Source organism: Fusarium verticillioides, chromosome 6 (genome assembly GCF_000149555.1).
Source record: "Fusarium verticillioides 7600 chromosome 6, whole genome shotgun sequence".
In the NCBI taxonomy this organism is placed as follows: domain Eukaryota; kingdom Fungi; phylum Ascomycota; class Sordariomycetes; order Hypocreales; family Nectriaceae; genus Fusarium; species Fusarium verticillioides.
The window spans coordinates 225,397-239,498 of record NC_031680.1 but is presented as its reverse complement, the minus strand read 5'-3'; the positions used below and the strand labels follow the sequence as shown (position 1 = coordinate 239,498).

Genomic DNA, 14,102 nt, shown 5'->3' with positions numbered 1-14,102 from the left:
GATGATCTCCCCGCCACATTGTTCTTCAGTTCCTCGACTTCGATAGTAATCTGCCAGGGAAAGGGAATGAGATTCGCAGTGATGTAGCCTTACTGAGACCCATCGAAAAACACTTTGAGGTTGACTTGCGAGAGGTCCGGCATCAGGCTTTCTTCTACAGCAACTTCCCCATCTGTCATATACAAGCAGATATATTTGCTCTAAGCTTCGCCATCAGTAGCCGGTGAGATCATCTTGCATGTCGAGTACCCTCTGGCGCCATTCTGAATCGGATGGATGGAGTCAATCGAGAATAGCACGTCGACGACTGCGAAGATACGCAAGCCGTTATTGTATGTCGAGGATATTGTTGCAGCAGAGCTATGCCGAGTTAGATGCTCAATAGACCAGGCCATCTAATCAATTGAAGTCTTTCCATATGTACTTCAAGATGTCATTCCACCTCTATAATTATATCTATATTAAGTCATATTAACCGTTTCTGTGCATCTCATACAGACCTATATCATTCCGTCTTGCTGATACTGTCCGCGATGGCAGATTAAGGTCTCTAAAGCCTTCTTCTGTTACCATATGCAGACCTTCTTCTGTATTATAGCTTGGCATCGTATAGTTTGTCGAAGCTCTCTTGTCCCTCGTGCTGATAATGCGAAGAGTGCGCAGAGGTCGATTTGATACTTGATCGGGAGTCCGGCGGTAAACACGTAGTATGAGAATGCGCATGACGGGAATGGAGGCTGCCATAATTGTGATGGCACACTCGGTAGTACTCCATATGATGATGCCAACTCGGTCCACTGCGAGATTTATCAGCGCTTGTCAACGAGAAAACCACGGCCAATCCCGTGACTTACAAGTTCGATTCTTGCTGCTCAGGCCAAGCATCTTGTAGCATTTTGCGGCAGCGGCTGCGGCGGCACTAAGGAATTATCAGCAGATAGCCATATGGTGGTATTAGAGAAACTAACAAGATGCCAAAGGTCAAAGCAATTCCAACGCCGATTTTCTCTCGTGTCCGCATCGAGAGTTTCCAAATAATCGCCCAGGCAATTACGCAGAGAACGAGGTCAACAAAGCCTGAGAAAGCTGCCAAAAGTCAATAAACGCAATTCGAAGCAAGTCAAGAACTTACCCCCAGCAAAGATATTATAGTACGTCGCAACCATAGGATTCCAACACGTTCCAGCCAAATTCGAATGCCAGACCTTCTTTGCAGGCGTACACTTTACAAAAGAGAATATAATAACCAGATCCATGATGATGTTTGTCGAGATGATGAGAAACCAGAGAAACCAGCTCATCCAGCCATCAACCAATCGTATCAGTGTTAGGGCGAATGACGTTTTACTCCATGATGCAGATAAAACTCCGAAAATACCAAATATGGTCCCAGTAAGGGCGATTGTCGGTACAACGGCTGGATCGACGTCTGACTGGTCCTTGCCGAAACCGAGAGTGACGTTGTAGATGACGAGACCGGTACCGATAGCCAGGCAGACCTTGTCAACGCGTGGTGTTAGCAAATCCACGAATATGAATGCGATAGCTGTTCTAATCGCGTCGCTATGTCGGATCTCGCAGATTTTGCATGTAAAGTCAACAGAAATTAGCTGGCACTCACCCACGCCGCAATCAAGATATGGTCATCCCACCAAAACCCCCTCCGTCGAATAACCTTGCAATACAATCTCAGACCCAAAAACAAACCCGCCAAAACAGTCAGCGACACACAAACCGCGATTATCGTTGCGCCGAGACCCATCGGAGAGCGGGACTCCCAGGGTATTTTCTTCAAGACATGGGAGATGAAAATAAAAAAATGAAGATGACTGATGCAAGAAAAAGGGAGGGCGAGGAATTGAAGGGGAATGTGTACAGTATGAGAGGTCCGAGCCCCTTTTGCTTTTTGCGTGCGCCTCCCCGGAAACAGGCGGACCAACGGATTTAATGATCAGCGGCACTTCTGTTGGGCGTGACATTACCCCGTGGGCTAGTGGCTTATGGCGCTCGGTAGTGCAGTTCGTCACGAATCATCACTGGTCTGACCGCTGACCGTGTTTAAATGCCAGTCTAAGTTACATCAGGTCCTTCCTGGGTCTCCCTGAACAATATTTTCCCTCAAAGATGTACATTCTCAGCTGAAGGAGCATAATGTGTTTGCGCGTCGAGTCAGAACGGTAAGGTGTTCGTGAATAAGCTGTCTCACGGGCGACAATGTCTCACTGGCTACTCCGTAGGACTGGTACGAGTCATTCACAGTGCATTGAAGCCACTGTCACTGAGCTAACTTTGACCATAAACTCAAAATCAAGCCTGCCTATCAGCAACTCTCCGAATGTCAATTGCACCAGGATGCCTCATTGGTTGGTGGTCTCCTCACTCCAGAACATCTGCGATCGACTCCACAAGCTTATCGTCGCGGTTTATTACCCGGTTCCTGTCGAGATTTACTAAACAGCAATAGAAGCCGGTAGCTAGTCCACTTCTCCCTTCGTTCCCCATGGCGGTGTCGCCACTCTACAGCTACAATGTGATCTAAGCGATTCAACATCTCCATAGCACCTTGCTATAACTCTGTACAGACTACTGTGGCTAGTTCACCAGGCCATCCCAGTCTTACTGCCCCGAGGTCATATGAAACAGCCCATCACCATTCCTTATTCTCGACAAGCCAAGTCTCAAACCGCGTCTCAACACCAGACCCCACAAATGTCTCTCGAAAAGCCTCCCCGCGCGCCTCCATATCCGACAATTTCACCCGCTGCTGATGCTCAAAAACATCATCCGAGCTATTAATCATGTGCATTACACACCGGATAGGAGCATCAACCTGAACTCTCTTCAAGTTCGGAAACTCGCCAGAAACAACTCGTTGGCTAGCAAGGTAGTATCATACGCAAGCCCATATAACGCCATTCTGTCAAAGAAGGTGGTAAAGATGTACCGATGGCTCACATCACGCGCCTCACACACGATGGTCAGGGTCTCAACTGTCTGCGGCAGGAACTCCACTAGGTGTGTTTCGAGCTCAAAGACAGATGCGATAGTTGGAGTTGAGCCTTGTGGTTGAGAGGTCATATCAAAAGGCATAAATTCCTGAATGTCAACGCCGTCTCTGATACGACGGGTGCAGTAGCACGAGGGATCGAGCTCGAGAGTACGTAGACTGGTAAACTGCTTGATCTGCTGGGGAGTGATGGGCCTCTGCTCAGAGGTAGGTCTACCAAGTACCCTGTCCAAATCCAGCCTGAGGTGCTGCAATATCTTCTTTGTTCGTGGGCTGAGGAACTCGAGTAACTCTGTAGCTGGGACTAGGGGGACGTCTTCAGGCCAGATATCACCGCAAACATCGACAAACTTGAACTTCTTGAGATTCTGAGCCGCCCCGAGAATTTTCTCGAGTGCACGAGTTTACCAACTCCCTGGAAAGAACGACCCTAGACCCTCGATCTGGAGCTCCGTGAGATTCGCCACGGCAGCACAGAAGTCTTGTATGGCTGCGTCGTTGTACTGCGTCTCGGCCAACACGACAAGACTTCGGAAGATCACTGTCTGAAGACGGGGTGCACGACGCAGAAGAAAGATTGGCTCTGGATCACACATGCTGAAGTCGATGCATTCGGACCTGTCGATTTCAAGATGCCGAAGATTCTGGAAGATTACTTGATGCTTTCCATCCTCTAGCAGGGAATACAGTAGTTCAAACTGCCTTCCCATACCCGAAGACTTCATCTTCTGTAATTTGTATCTCAAGGCGTTCCATGCCAGAGATCAACGCCAAGGCGAGAGACTTTTCGTCATCTACGACCCATGAGTTCGTCGTTTCAGGCCATTTGGGATCGAGAGATAGCCTATAAGCAAATCGCGTAAAAATAGCGGAGTCCTTTATTATCGATGAGCTCTTAGGTGTCGATAATGGCAAGCATAAATGCTTTACCGTACGCGCCAAATCTGGCTGGCAATCGAGTGCTCGAAAGAAGTAAGTCGACGGAAGATGAGGACCGAGACTGTGGAACAGGAATGGCATTGCAATTGAGCGAAGGTGCCTGCATGTTTGCGTCAAGGCCAACAGGACCCTGGCATTTGCTGCGCTGTTGTCATCTCCAATGTCGTTGCTGCAATGAGAGCAGAAATAGGAGATGATATGACTGATAACATCGGGAGGTAGAATCTCTGTGATTGCCGGATCAGGGTCAGGAACAGTTTCCATCATGGCTTTTGGTGGAATGAAGTGTCAGGTTTTGCAAAGGCGGGGTTCTTTATTATGGTTCTTCATAACCTGTGTTCGCAGCCTAAAGCTTAACCATATAGGCCGCAGTCAACCCATAGCTAATTATGGCTGATTATACCAGACAGTTTAGTAAGCAGTTCTGCATAAGTATAAAAGAAAAAAGTATGAAAAATAAATAAATTGTGGGCTTTGTGCAACTGAAGGGCATTTTAAGAGGGTAGCAGGCGTAAGAGTGAGAATATATTATAATAGAGTATACATAGCTCTTACACCTTTTCAGCGTGTCACTTCTATGTTATAGATTATTGGCTTAACTGACAAATAACAGTGTTGGAATTCTCTGTGGCTCTTTGCTCTTCTTCGTTTTAAGCCTCGACCTGCGCAAACCAAGCCGCAATCTCACCAACGTTGCTATCCACAACATCCGGCTGATCGTAATGCTGAAAATGCGACACGCCGTTATCCCAAATCAATTTCTTCTTATCGGTCGGGATCGACTCAAAATGCCTCTTGGCCGCGGGCGCATTCATGCAGTTATCTCCATGGATCACCAGAGCCGGTTTAGTCAGCTTCGCTACCCCAGGAACAGTCGAATACCCAAAGTGATCCAAATCACTCATGACGGCGTAGCGGTTCTCAAACCCTTTGAGAGTCCACGGGCCGTACCAGGACCATGCGACGGGTCCCGGGAGACCAGCGAGGGAACCGACATCTGGGTCTGCGGCTTTGGGGTCCACCAGAGGTTGGTAAGTGACTTGGCCTGTTTTCTCGTATAGCTCTTTAGCCTTTTTAGCGCGCTCGATGCGTGACTGATATAGCGCTTCTCCTTGCTCGGGTGTAGGCATTTTCAGTGAGCCGACGTCAACACCGGGCTCGATGTTCACGCAGCCAGTGCAAATCATCCAGACGTCAGTTTCATGATCGCGATAATAACCCGTCACAGAAGCGACAGCGACGACGCGATCATCATATGAAGCTACGTCTAGACACTCGGGGCCGCCTTGGCAGACACCGACGAGGAACAGTCTCTTGGGATCCACGTCGCCTCTGCCGGCAAGGTAGTCAAGGCCGGAGACGACGTCCTCGTTCTTCATCTTGGGGTTTTCTAGACGCCGTGGCTGGCCGGTGCTCTCACCGACCGTGCGTGGGTCGAAGATCAGGGCGGCGTAGCCCTCGTCGGCAAGTCGCGTGGCATACTGCAGCGGGGCTTGTTCCTTGACGAACGAGTATGGGCCAAGAACGACGATACCAGGGGGATTGGCCACGTCTTTGGGCAGATACAGGATGCCGGTGATGGTCTCCCCATGAGATGGATAGGTCACCTTTTCTGTAGTGTAACGGCCGTGGAAAACCATTGTATGAAGTGAAAATAAAGTAGGATTAAGTGTTAATAGAGTTGTAAGTTGATCTTGATGGGAGAGCAAATTGGAACTTGTTTATCACATGTGAGGATAAGTGGAATACTTATATACTCGGTCTTTAGGGCCAAAGGTTTATACTCCAACAAAATGTGCAATATTTGATGGAAGGGAGCTTTGGGAGCTACGTTTCTAGGTAGTGCTTATGCTCCAGGGATAGTCCCGCAGTTTTCGGAGATCACCCCACTAATTTCGGAGATCGTCCCACTGTTTTCGGAGTCACATTCGGCGATGGCAATACGACCAGTCACGTTTCCGATAGACAATCTTGTCACAGACTCGAGTGCGCATCCAGGTAGATCATCAAACCAGACTGACATGTTGAGGTTCTGCACCTTCACGCGCGGATCGGACTTATTGCGTCACCAGAATACATATTTGAAATGTCAGCCCTAGCGGGGAGGTTCTCAACGTTCCAAGCTAACCACTTATCCCTTTCATATGGCAGGGAGGCGTAAACCTTACCATCTCAAATTTCGGAGTTAGCAGCTAGCCAACTAAGAGACTGGTGGCTGAGAACTTGAATCAGAAGAGAGCACTTGGTTAGTCAGCTGATAAGTCCGAAACTTCCGATGGCATGGAAAATAGATGTTCATGCCTCTTATTTCATTAGTCCCGATATCTATCACCGAAAGCCGACGGTATCGTTGCAAGCCCCCATAGTTTGACAGCTCAGGGATGTAGTAAAAACAGCTCTAGTTCTTCAATTGACGTTGACGGTCGCCGCCAATGGCAGCAACAGACTCGCATCGAAAGTGTGAGAAATCGAATGGCGAAAGAAGAGCCGTGGCTAAAAAAGACAATATATTGGATATTCTAACATCGCTGAGGATTTTGCATGAGCAAAGCTGAAACATCACAGCGACGCATTTCAAATTGTATTACGTAGGACTATTCTTGGCCGCAAACATTCGTGTTTCGAGACGTGATGCGAGGCTACTTCATGCCATGTGATGTGTCGTCGGTGCTGCCATACGGCATCAGATCACTTCCAAAAGTGTCCATAATGTCGGTCCCAAACTGATATTGCCCATACGGTGCTTGGTATGAAGGACCTGTGTTTAATGGCTGAGCCAAATACCCGCTGCGTAGTAGTTCGTTCATCGGTTGAGGAACCATCACATCCCCAAGGTCGGGTTGTAGAATGCCGTCCCAGTTCGTCTCTGCCTCCATTGTCATAAAGCCACTATCATCAGTACCTCCCTGGTGGTGGCCTAATGGTTCCTCCGAATGCGCAACCGCAAGCACTTTTCGATACAGCCGTTCGATAATGCTGAGTGCAGAATTGGCAAGGACATTCCTCCTGGCCTGCAAAGACTTTAGTCTTTCGATACCCAACTCTAGGTTCCTCCTAGTCGCTGCAAACTGTTCCCTTTGCTCGTCTGGAAAGCGTATATGCACCGCTGCAACGAGAACCATGGCGTCAAACGTCGCGAACACCAAACTAAAAGCCTTGTACTGCAGAGGCTCCGTTTGGTCGAACAGACGACCTTGAGACTCCAAGATCTGCATCGCCGCGTCAAAGGCCTTGTGGCGGCTGCTCGGCTCTGCAAAGATGAAGGGTCGATGTAGAGCAAAAACGACAAAGTGGACATTAGTCAACATTGTTTCCAAGGCTGCAGAAAGCCAAGGGGGTTCCCCATGGCGTGACCTTTGGGCTGTTGCCCATGCGGGAAGGTTCGCAATATTGGTAAGAATAAGTTCGTGGATTTTCTCAACTGTGACACGCCAGTCATCTACTCTGTCAAGATTATGAATGTCCTGTAGGAACTTATAAGCCGTGTGATAGCCGCACAAGATAACGTCGCGAGGTTGCGGTGGGCGTTGCTTGCCAGAGCTGTCCCTTGATGACATTGGCAAGGCCACGTCGCTGGAACTCATTCTTGTCGACATGGGTCTTCCAAGTACAATACCCATATGAGCATCCCATAGGTGCAGCACAAGCCAGACGTTGCGGCCCAGTTCGCGATCGGATGGCTTCTCAACTGTCGAGTATGTCGTAGACTCCGGTTGCATCAGATGTAGACCGAGTTCTTGAGCATCGCGGATAGCAGTCCCGAGCGTGTGCCATGCCTCGATTACTGCCCCTGTTGTCTTTTCAAAACAGGCTCGCATAAGCTCAGCCTGCACTCCCGTGAGAGTGGGCTCGCTCTTTCTGAAGCATGAAGCGAGTCGACGGCCCGCATCACTGTATTCCGCCGCCCGGTCTGATAGCTCCATATCGACGGCGTACTTGAGGTCATTCAGGCTCCCGTTGTATTGAGCGGGTTGGAAAATCAGGGCTTGTGCTAGAACCTGGAATAGCAGAGCAGGGAAAGATCGGAATGTGACCGGTAAAGCGGCCGGTCCTCTTTTGATTTGCTCATGGGTCAGGCGGCGCCATTGAGCAAGCTGACTGATAAAGGTAGCTTCGTCGACGATGTCGTAGTGCCATGCTGCATTTCTGAAGAAGTCTTGCACCAGAATGTCTATATGTCTTTGAGACGGAAGCTCTCGAATTATGCTTATGTATTCACCGGGGGCAGGACAGTGCCTGGTCGGGACTTGATGCAAAAGACTTGCAGACTCCCCCAGACTACGCAGGACTCCCGGTGTTCCTTTTGTATTGTCGCCATAACCTAATGGTTTGAACTCATTGGCCACCACGTCCGATGCGGGTTGAAGTGGTTCTGCACATACTTGCAAGACGCCGTTCATGGATTGATCTTGGAGCTCGGGAGCAGAGGGCGCGCGGTTGGCATCCAAAGCATAGAGGCAGGCGTCCTGTTTCCTTAGCTAATGCCGTGTCCTGGGGAGACAAACACGCTTACTGCTTTGCCTCGCTTCGTACAGTGAGAACATGGCTGGCGACGATCGCACTACAATGCAACGTTAATCTGCGGCGCCTTGTTGAACCCGAGCGCTGTACCTTTTGCTTACGTCGCTGACACTCCCGGCATGAGATTATAGAACGCTTGCGTCTCGGGTATGGCGCACTGCTGTTGTGATTCATGAGCATTGGAATCCACGACTAGCTAGGGCTTTGAGGAAATGCAAACGAATAAGTAGAGGATGCTTGTGTATGAATAGTTGATAAGTTACGTTAGTAGCCAAGGGGCTAACGCCACAACCCCGCTTCAGCATGACGAAATGCTGTGGCGTACCCATTGCAGATAAGATACATCTTTCCGCTGGTTAACCTAGAGCCCACTAATTGGTGCACCAGTCTCAGTGACTTGGTCGCCGATCAACAACATGAAGATAGAGACCAGTAGTGTTGAAGGCTGACGTATCTTTGCTACCAAGACAACACATATTATTAGGAGAACCTGTATATACGCAATTCACCACTGTATTTAACCCACTGAGTCAACTCTCTAATTTACTGATCCTTGACTAGGTACTTATAGTTTAGCTGCCACGCCAGGATCCCTCGCTACGACGTTCACACTACCACTTGAAGCCAGACCCTGCAGCTTGCGCCTTAAGATCTTACCAGCCGGGCTCTTTGGTATCGTAGACACAAGCTCAATCTCTTTCAGCCACTTGTGTCGCACCTTTTCCTTCCTAACATACTCAAGTATCTCCTTTGCAGCTTCAACCGGCCGTAAAGTTTCAGAAGCTTTGAGAACTATAAACGCTTTGGGTCTTTCACCTGCTCGCTCATCGGGAATACCGCATACAGCAACATCATCGACGTGTGGATGTCCGAGAAGAAGGTCCTCGAGCTCTGCTGGAGCAACTCCGACGCCTTTGACCTTGATTATCTCCTTCAACCTATCAGTGATGGCCAGCATCCCTTCATGATCGAAGTAGCCTATATCACCAGTGTGCAAGAAACCATCCTTGCCGAATGTGCTTTCGGTTGCTTCGGGATTATCGAGATAGCCCATTGCCACTTGGGGTCCACGAGCCCAAATCTCACCTGCCTTGCCAACTTCACAGTCCTCGCCAGTTTCAATATCCACGACTCGTGCTTCTGTTGATCCAACCAGCATGCCGACACGATCGGCATACTTATAAGAATACTTGGAAGGAGGATGCGATGTGATTGTCGAGCACGACTCAGTCATACCGTAGCCCTGTTTGAAACCGGTCCCAGGAAAGGTCTTCTCAAGAAGAGTCAAAATCTCTCGAGACAGAGGAGCTGCGCCAGATGAGAATCGCTCAACGTGGGATAGATCGTACTTTGACACGAGCTCCGGTTCTCGTACTAGTCTGATCAATATCGGAGGAACAATGATAAGTTCTCTGATCTTATTCTCAGCGGCAGTCTTGAGTAGTGAGTCAAGGGTGAACTTGGGTAAGACATAGACATGGGCGCTTAGGTGGATGGGTAGGTGTATCTGATGTACTATACCCGAAATATGGTGAAATGGCAAGGCTGCGAGAATTCGATTGTGATTAGGGAGCGTGATATCTGAGGTTTGAATGCATTGAGCGATGATGTTGGCGTGCGAAATCATGACTGCCTTTGGAAGACCGGTAGTACCGCTGCTGAAGCAGAGAAAAGCACAAACATCCCGATTTGTCTTTCCATCCGCGACTTGGAGTGCAGGTACCTCAACAAGAGCCTTTGAGTTCTCGAGTATCTCTTGGATGCTCGTAATGCCTTGTCTGGAACCTTCAAGTAAAAGGATATTGTTTGGCGGAATCCCGGCCTTTTTGGCTGCAACGCTGGCTGTATCAAAGTTATCAACCGTCGCGAAGATAACTTTTGCTTTGCTAGTCCTGAGACTGTAATAAAACTCATCGACAGTGTACTCGGGCGATACGCCGCAAGCTACTGCTCCAACACGAACGGCAGCGAGCGTCGCTACAGGATACCAAATGGAATTTTTTGCAAATACAATAACAGTGTCATTTTGGCGAATCCTATACCTGGTAACAAGAGCCGATGATAAGGTTGTCGCATAGTCTTTGAGAGACTGAAAGGTGATGTGCTCTTTGGTGATAGCATCGGTGAAGCCTGGGGCGTTGCGGTCAGAAGACAAAGGCTTGGACTCTAGAAGCCAAGACCAAAGTGTCTGCTGGAGAGAGACTGTAGATAACGTCAGTATCAATCGCGTGGGGAAAATAAGAATAGTTTACATGAGATTTTGAGATTCTGCGACTGGTAGATCATGTTGCTTGGCTGAACCTCGAGCTGGTTTATTTCCAAGTCTTTAACAGAAGGCAAGTACATCGACTAATTTAACAACAGTCAAGCTACCGGTGACTCGAAAATAAGCTGTCAGCGTCCGAGAGCCGAGGCTGTAGTGGTAAGGCTTTAGCTACCTTAAAATGCTGATCCCTCGGGGCCTCGGCGCGGCATGGCTGCAATATCAATTGAGTTTAGTGGTAGAATGTCAGTGTAAGGTTAACTAACCTAGGTACATAAAGAAGCTGAACATTAAGATATATTATAATATTTTAATCAAGTTACTAAATGTATTATGATATTCTTTAAATTACCTGCGAGAAAACATATACCCAAGGGTATTATTTACAGTTTAGGATTAAATAATTTAAACCCCAATTTCCTTCATCTGGTATTGCTGACCCAATTGGTTATACTTGCGCATTGACTTGCTCAAATAGTTCAAAGTACTCCATAAAGTTCTGGTTGCTGCATTCTCTTTCTTCTGAGAAAAAAACCCATGGTGACATCCTCATTTGAGACCGCGGTCTACTGGTGCGTGACAATATCGACATAGCTTGATTCCGACGTCGCCAAATGGACGTATATACTCTTAGCTTGAACTTAATTGGGAGATCTTCCGGGTATCCGAGCTTCAATCGATGTATTTGCAATATTCATCGAGCTTGTATCTTCACCTTGCGAACCCGCGAAATGTTCCCATCTGTCCTCGATACTGCTGTCCTCGTCTTCTAGAAAGTTGGCACCGCCATCTTCAAAGTCGCTGCATGTTCCCGTAAGGCCCGTCTATATCGAAGATCTTGCCAACCTGCAAGCCAATGGAGTTCAGTGACACGGAAAGCTTGAAGACCATGGACCTCAGCTGCAGCATTTGGGCTCTCAAGTCTCGGGCTTCACGCAACAGCGGTTGATTCCGTTCGTTCTCTAATACTGCGTTGAGAATCGATCGATTTTCTAGCTCTTTGATGTACATCGACTTGCGTTCACGGAAGTTCCTTTGCGGAAGGCGATTCCGTAGGCGCCTAAACAACAGGGCCTGTCAGTCATGATATGCGAGTAAATATCATTGGCAGCGACATCTCTGGGGCCCTTGGCTTTTGGCTGTTTCGTCCTGTTTCTCTCGGATGTCCAGAGATGCATTCCGCTTTCTGTCAGGCCGAGTCATGTCGCGTGTAGGTAGAACGTGTCAAGCTTCAGACTCTTTCGCAACCGACAAAGCAATCTCATCAAAGATAGTTTCTATTCAAGAATGTATATTTTCAATATTGACTTCAAATCACATGAAGCATTGAGATTCTCTCAGCCGAGGCTGTTCACGACTCTGCAAACCCCGGTATAATGCATGGCGTACGCGGGGTACATGTTATGATTGAGCTAGCTCCGTTGGACAGGATTAGAGGTAGCACCGAGTTGACAGATTTGAAGCTGCCGTGGCAGGACAAGAGGTGGCTTGCCGGGCTAATGCATACGCTTGGACGAAATTGGAACGGTCGGCCTTGTACAGAGTAGTTCAAAAATAGAGAAACTTGATCGAGATGATGGCAAATAGCAAACAAGACGATGTTATCGTCTTGTATTCCGATAGCCTAGCATTGTGTAGCCGTTGGGAGGCCAACACGCACCAGAGTAGGCAACGATCTCATTGCCATTACTGCACCAAGCGAGGTACGAAGTCTTCTCCTCACTAACTTCGGCCGAGTACCCCGCATTCCAAAGGGATCTGCTCCAGGGGCTTTACGGATTACACGAACCGGATAAGAGCTTGGCCAAAAAAAGGGCTAGTACTACTATGGGTCCTCGGCACTCACGGAGAGCTCTACCCTCTGCCTGCACTGAAGCTTCGAAGTCTGGGGTACAGAGAACTGCTTCTCCATTGGGCGGCAGACAGACAGAACCTCCGCAATTCAGAGCCCTCCCCTTCACATCTGCAGCAACAACGTCCTCGACATGGCAACGGACAGCACGTCTTCTCCCCAGGCCCTCGGTGCATTGACCACAACGCGCAACGATGTCAACCTCACTAGACGCGAACGCAAGAGGGCGAGCGATCGTATGTCACAGCAGGCATCCCGCGCAAAGACAAAAGCATACATCGCGCATCTCGAGAGGAGTGTCGCAAGACTCACAGAAGCCCAAAGTAATAATGGGCCGAACCTTTCTGAACAACTACGACAGCAGTTCGACGAAATCGCCAGTTTGAAACAGGCTTTGGCGCAAATCGCTAAGCTTGCAACCAACTCCATCTACGTGGAAGATCGCATTCACTCTAAGTCTCGTCCGAGTAACGTGCAGGGCTCCAGACACGTCCCAGATACATATAATCCAGCATGCCACCCCCATCAAGAGTCACTCGACCGTCTATACCCATCGCTCGATCTCAACTGCGGCGATAAACAGCGCGATTACTTCCAAGTCTTCAGCCAAGCGCTCGTTACCATCGAGAGCGACGCGAGCGGGCACGCTTTCTCGGACCCCGAGATCGATGACGACATTAATATCAGGGCGGTGCTGGACGGCTGGGATGCTGCGAGGGCGAGGAACCCGTTCGACATCGGCTGGCTGATGTTGCAGACTGTCGATGAGGGGTTTCTCTGGCGCAGCGGGGCAGTGGAAAGGATGGCGATGCTCCGGGTGATCCGGTCGATGCTCATGGTACTGGCCCATCTAAAGAATAGCGTAGGATTAAATGCTAAGAAGAGAAACAGGTCAAACTCAATCCACAACTTCCACCGAGCAGGAGGCCGCCTGCTTACATGAATCCAAGGTGCGCAGTAGGCAAACCCCCTCGTACATCGGCCATTCCTCACCAAGTGACAAACAGTCCATTGCAATCCCAGACGGACCATTCAAGGCTGGTCGATTACTTCGTATGGTGAACAATCCCCAGCCAGCCTGTACACTCAAGATCAGGTCCTTCTGACAGATGTAGGCCCGAAGTACGCGATTACCTCATCCTTTTCGGCATCAACTACGCGCCCGAGAGTCTCGCTGCTCAATTCGCTAGCGATATTGGATTCAGATGGGCATACGACCTGAGAGATACATGCAGGTATCAGCCCGCGAAGGGGATATATAGTTTCTCCGAGGACTTCAATCTAGCGTACAGGAACCTGGACTCGTGGTATATGAAGTCTACAGTGGTAACGACCTACATACCGCCGTTGCCTTCTAACCTATTGTATGCGGGGTCAGATGATGATGACTGGCTGAAAGAGATAACGAGTGATGCTCAAGTATCTCCAGAATCTGCTCGTCATATCGAGGAAGAAGGAGAGCGAGACTGGCTACTGTTGACGGCGATGCTTGACGAAATTCCTAAATAGTACATACTCAG

At 48.9% G+C, this 14,102-nt stretch overlaps 6 protein-coding genes across 8 annotated transcripts; 1 reads left to right on the top strand and 5 right to left on the bottom strand.

Moving 5' to 3' along the window:
• Nucleotides 1–454: 454 nt before the first annotated feature.
• Nucleotides 455–1,845, bottom strand: FVEG_13238 (hypothetical protein). Its single transcript, XM_018902613.1, has 5 exons — nt 1,622–1,845; nt 1,133–1,499; nt 969–1,086; nt 855–919; nt 455–797 (listed from the first exon to the last, which is right to left on the bottom strand). Exons 1-5 carry the CDS (start codon nt 1,760–1,762, stop codon nt 472–474), a joined length of 1,017 nt encoding a protein of 338 aa, XP_018761390.1. The 5' UTR covers nt 1,763–1,845; the 3' UTR covers nt 455–471.
• Nucleotides 1,846–2,841: 996 nt separating this feature from the next.
• On the bottom strand, nt 2,842–3,732 carry FVEG_13239 (hypothetical protein; the record flags this gene model as incomplete). The annotated part of the gene is made up of 2 exons (XM_018902614.1): nt 2,842–3,311; nt 3,420–3,732. 2 exons carry the CDS (start codon nt 3,730–3,732, stop codon nt 2,842–2,844), a joined length of 783 nt encoding a protein of 260 aa, XP_018761391.1.
• An 864-nt stretch (nt 3,733–4,596) lies between these two features.
• On the bottom strand, nt 4,597–5,645 carry FVEG_13240 (hypothetical protein; the record flags this gene model as incomplete). Its single annotated transcript, XM_018902615.1, has 1 exon — nt 4,597–5,645. The coding sequence occupies exon 1, from the start codon at nt 5,584–5,586 to the stop codon at nt 4,597–4,599; it is 990 nt and encodes a 329-aa protein (XP_018761392.1). The 5' UTR covers nt 5,587–5,645.
• Nucleotides 5,646–6,433: 788 nt separating this feature from the next.
• Nucleotides 6,434–8,695, bottom strand: FVEG_13241 (hypothetical protein). 3 transcript variants are annotated; one of them, XM_018902618.1, is made up of 4 exons: nt 8,558–8,680; nt 8,460–8,507; nt 8,329–8,412; nt 6,434–8,267 (listed from the first exon to the last, which is right to left on the bottom strand). In XM_018902618.1, the coding sequence occupies exons 2-4, from the start codon at nt 8,488–8,490 to the stop codon at nt 6,586–6,588; spliced, it is 1,797 nt and encodes a 598-aa protein (XP_018761395.1). In that variant the 5' UTR covers nt 8,491–8,507; nt 8,558–8,680; the 3' UTR covers nt 6,434–6,585. The 3 variants fall into 3 exon arrangements, with proteins under 3 accessions (XP_018761395.1, XP_018761394.1, XP_018761393.1); XM_018902617.1 differs by having other exon boundaries at nt 8,569–8,660; XM_018902616.1 differs by having other exon boundaries at nt 6,434–8,412; nt 8,558–8,695.
• A 337-nt stretch (nt 8,696–9,032) lies between these two features.
• FVEG_17473 (hypothetical protein) lies at nt 9,033–10,753 on the bottom strand (the record flags this gene model as incomplete). Its single annotated transcript, XM_018906726.1, has 2 exons — nt 9,033–10,669; nt 10,720–10,753. 2 exons carry the CDS (start codon nt 10,751–10,753, stop codon nt 9,033–9,035), a joined length of 1,671 nt encoding a protein of 556 aa, XP_018761396.1.
• A 1,896-nt stretch (nt 10,754–12,649) lies between these two features.
• Nucleotides 12,650–14,091, top strand: FVEG_13242 (hypothetical protein; the record flags this gene model as incomplete). The annotated part of the gene is made up of 4 exons (XM_018902619.1): nt 12,650–13,420; nt 13,474–13,532; nt 13,590–13,640; nt 13,698–14,091. Exons 1-4 carry the CDS (start codon nt 12,716–12,718, stop codon nt 14,089–14,091), a joined length of 1,209 nt encoding a protein of 402 aa, XP_018761397.1. The 5' UTR covers nt 12,650–12,715.
• Between the last annotated feature and the right edge of the window lie 11 nt (nt 14,092–14,102).